The 3,159-nt window shown below is 37.1% G+C and overlaps 1 protein-coding gene across 1 annotated transcript; it reads left to right on the top strand.

Annotated features, from left to right (window-relative positions):
* The first annotated feature begins 1,019 nt into the window (after window positions 1–1,019).
* Window positions 1,020–2,481, top strand: LOC142529662 (FCS-Like Zinc finger 13-like). Its single transcript, XM_075635258.1, has 2 exons — window positions 1,020–1,748; window positions 1,922–2,481. Exons 1-2 carry the CDS (start codon window positions 1,162–1,164, stop codon window positions 2,079–2,081), a joined length of 747 nt encoding a protein of 248 aa, XP_075491373.1. The 5' UTR covers window positions 1,020–1,161; the 3' UTR covers window positions 2,082–2,481.
* The last annotated feature ends 678 nt before the right edge of the window (window positions 2,482–3,159 follow it).

Raw genomic sequence — 3,159 nt, 5'->3', positions numbered from 1 at the left:
TTTTGAAAAAAGGTTTTGCACTATCAAGACATATAATTTTTCACCATATCAAATATATATATATACACGATTTTCCCACTATTTTGTTTTGGGAAAATAATTAACAATTTGTAGAATAATGCCAGAAAGGGCACATAAGTAATTTACCACTGTACAGCACAAACCTCTGAATGAATGGGCCCACGGATTACTTTCATTTCCAAATCATATGGGCCCCAGGAAAGTGGGCTTAGTCTCAATAGTCCAAAGAAATGAGAAAACAAGATAAAATTAATGCATGGGCCCACGTTCCTACAGAGTTGGCTTAATTATTAATGAATATAACACGTACCCAATCTCCGGCCGGCGAGGGTTCACCGGAATCTTGTGCTGACTCAATTAACGACTAAGTGGGCCCAGGTTGTACATCGCGTCCAATCATTGGAGTGGACGTCACTTAAAATATTACCCACTTCTAAGTTATTTGGAATCCAATTTAATAATGGTAGAATAAAGTGGTTCAATTATTTTGAGATCAACTTTTACGATTGTATAAATCTCGTATTTTGATTTTATAACAACTCAACTCATTTTTTCTTTATCCGTGAGACGTGTCAATCATATCAATATTTATAATAAAAAATAATATTCTTAGCATAAAAAATAATATTTTTTCATGGATGACCCAATTAAAGATATGTCTCACAAAATACGACATGTGAGACCGTCTCACACAAGTTTTTGTCTAAAATCATATTGCAACACAAACTTACTACAAAAAAATATTTGGCTTTTGAAGAGGGATTTGAGCTCGTAAGTCCTAACTCTATTTTAAATTTAAAATTTTAATATCAGATGTGCTATTATTCAACGATTTCATAATTTTTTTAAAAAATGACAAGATTTGATTTTTTTTATGTTATAAAAATTATAAAAACACAATAAAATATAAATAATAATAAAAACAAAAAACAAAATGCTTTTTAAAATAAATTATTTTTTAAAAAAGAAATTAAAAAAGCAACCTCACTTCCAAGTCCAACGACTCCATCAAGCATATATTGAGAATCCCCCTGTTGAACCATTTTTCAAGACTTCATTGAGATATCAAAATACATCTCTCGATTCTTTCTGCAACAAATTGGATATCTTTCCAGCTAAGTAGAAAAGATTAGTCCAGCCATGATCGGGAAAAACCCGAGGCGGTTGATCGGGAGACTTGCCGGATCATTGGTTTCGGGCAATAGATCCGGCGTGGTTGATGTTGTCACCGGTTGGAGAAGCCACTTAGAGCCCAAAGCTCAGTCCCCGAAAGGGATAAAATGTTTCGATTTTGGTGGGGTTGGATTAGGAATTGTGGCGGCACTCGAGAAATCCGGTGATCGCGTGGGTGAAACCCCGGCTAATATAGCGTTGTTCAGCCGAAAGATGAGTCGATCCAACCCCATTCCGGTGAAGAATCCGTTAAAATTTGGGGGATATCTGGAGGAATTTGAGATGGGAAGTTTAGAGGAATACACAATTGTGACGTCCTATGGACCAGATAACCACTACACTAAAGTGTATTATGGTGGGATGGAGCATGGTAGGAAGGGTGACGAAAGGGCCCCTTTCAGAATACAAAGCAGCGGAACGAGCACCCGGGCCAGTGTATTCCACATATCTCCGCCAAGATTGGGGGACTTCGACGGAGCTCCGGCGGCCGATTTCCTGAGCTCCTGCAACTTGTGCAAGAAGCAACTCCATGGCAAAGACATATACATGTACAGGTACAATTCTATGTTCCCTAGCAAGATGTGTTTTCTCCATTAAACAATATGGAATCAAGAAAATAACTCGATTCTTGATCGATTAAAAACCTTTGAAAAGTAAAGTAAAACATGGTGATTATTAAGTGAGCAACTGGACATCTATCTCATTTTTCTTGCATGGAATTTCGCAGGGGTGACAAAGCATTTTGCAGCTCAGAGTGTCGATACAGTCAAATTGTAATGGACGAGCGCAAAGAGAAGTGCAGATCAGAAAACTCGAGACCCGTCGAGGTTTCGAGCTCGCCCCTTTCAAATGGACATGTTTTCACTACTGGGATCCTAGCAATTTAGCTTTCATGGGAAAAAAAAATTACTTGTGCGGTGGCAAAGGAGCCCGTAGACTATAATATACCCGTATTATCAGAGTAAATAGAGATAGAAACTCAACAAGTACATGAGCAAGGTGGGTTCTTGAGAATCGATCTCTATCGTTGCAAGTGATGATGATATTGACCAAGTTTTGCTGACAGAAAAGTGCGTGAATGGTTAATTTTATGTTACTGTTGGTTTTCCCAAATTGTCATTTGAGCTGGTGGTCGAGTGGGTGGGTTGGTCAATTAAGATAATATATTTTGCTAAATTACATACCTGTAAGTATTGTAATCAACGAGCAATCTATAGTTCCATGTTATTTGTTGGATTTCCCGAATTATGATAATGTTTGACGCTGGCAAACCCCGCATGTATCAAATCTGCCTCAGAAGGTGATCGAATACTGTTCGAACATGGAAGTTTAAGAAATAAGCAAAAACTATCTCCGACCGCGTTAGATGATTCCTAGAGAAACTTCACCTGACACTCACACGAGGAAGAAAAGATGAAAATACTCAAGGCAGGATGTTAATATGCCTAAAGTAGATTAACATTGTTATACCGATCAACTTTTTACCATATTTGCTTATTTACAGCCGTTGTCGTGCACATATGGTTCTCTGTCATATTCCCTTGTTTACTTGGACTCATGTCCATTCAACTAGGGATGTAGTATTCGGAGATCGACTTTATAAAAAAATTCGTTTGAGTTCATTTGTAAATCATGTTGATCCTAACTCGAGCTCAAATTTTATCAAACAAAGTTCAAGTCTGAGATATTCGGCTCGTGAGCTCGCAAACATATTCGTTAATAGGCTTGTGAGCTTGAGCTCGGTTTGTTTAGATGGTTCGTGAGCTCCAGCTTAACTCATTTGTAGAGTTGACAATTAAAAATATTGGTACTAATCTTAATGGAAGGAATTGAACATAAATATATTTAATTTTTAACAAGTTCGAATCAAGCTCAAATTCGATATTAATTGTATGTTTTATGAACTCGAAAAATGAGCTCGAACATGGTTGTCAAACATGATTAACGAGATATTAATGAATCAAG

This window comes from Primulina tabacum, chromosome 16 (genome assembly GCF_025594145.1).
Source record: "Primulina tabacum isolate GXHZ01 chromosome 16, ASM2559414v2, whole genome shotgun sequence".
Taxonomy (NCBI): Eukaryota; Viridiplantae; Streptophyta; class Magnoliopsida; order Lamiales; family Gesneriaceae; genus Primulina; species Primulina tabacum.
This window is presented reverse-complemented; position numbering and strand designations above follow the sequence as displayed.

What these genes read in the sequence shown, in the direction of transcription:
- LOC142529662 (XM_075635258.1), top strand. Translation starts at nt 1,162, where the DNA reads ATGATCGGGAAAAACCCGAGGCGGTTGATCGGGAGACTTGCCGGATCA. An exon ending in AAAGACATATACATGTACAG is followed by an intron (nt 1,749 to 1,921) that starts GTACAATTCTAT and finishes GGAATTTCGCAG; the next exon opens with GGGTGACAAAGCATTTTGCA.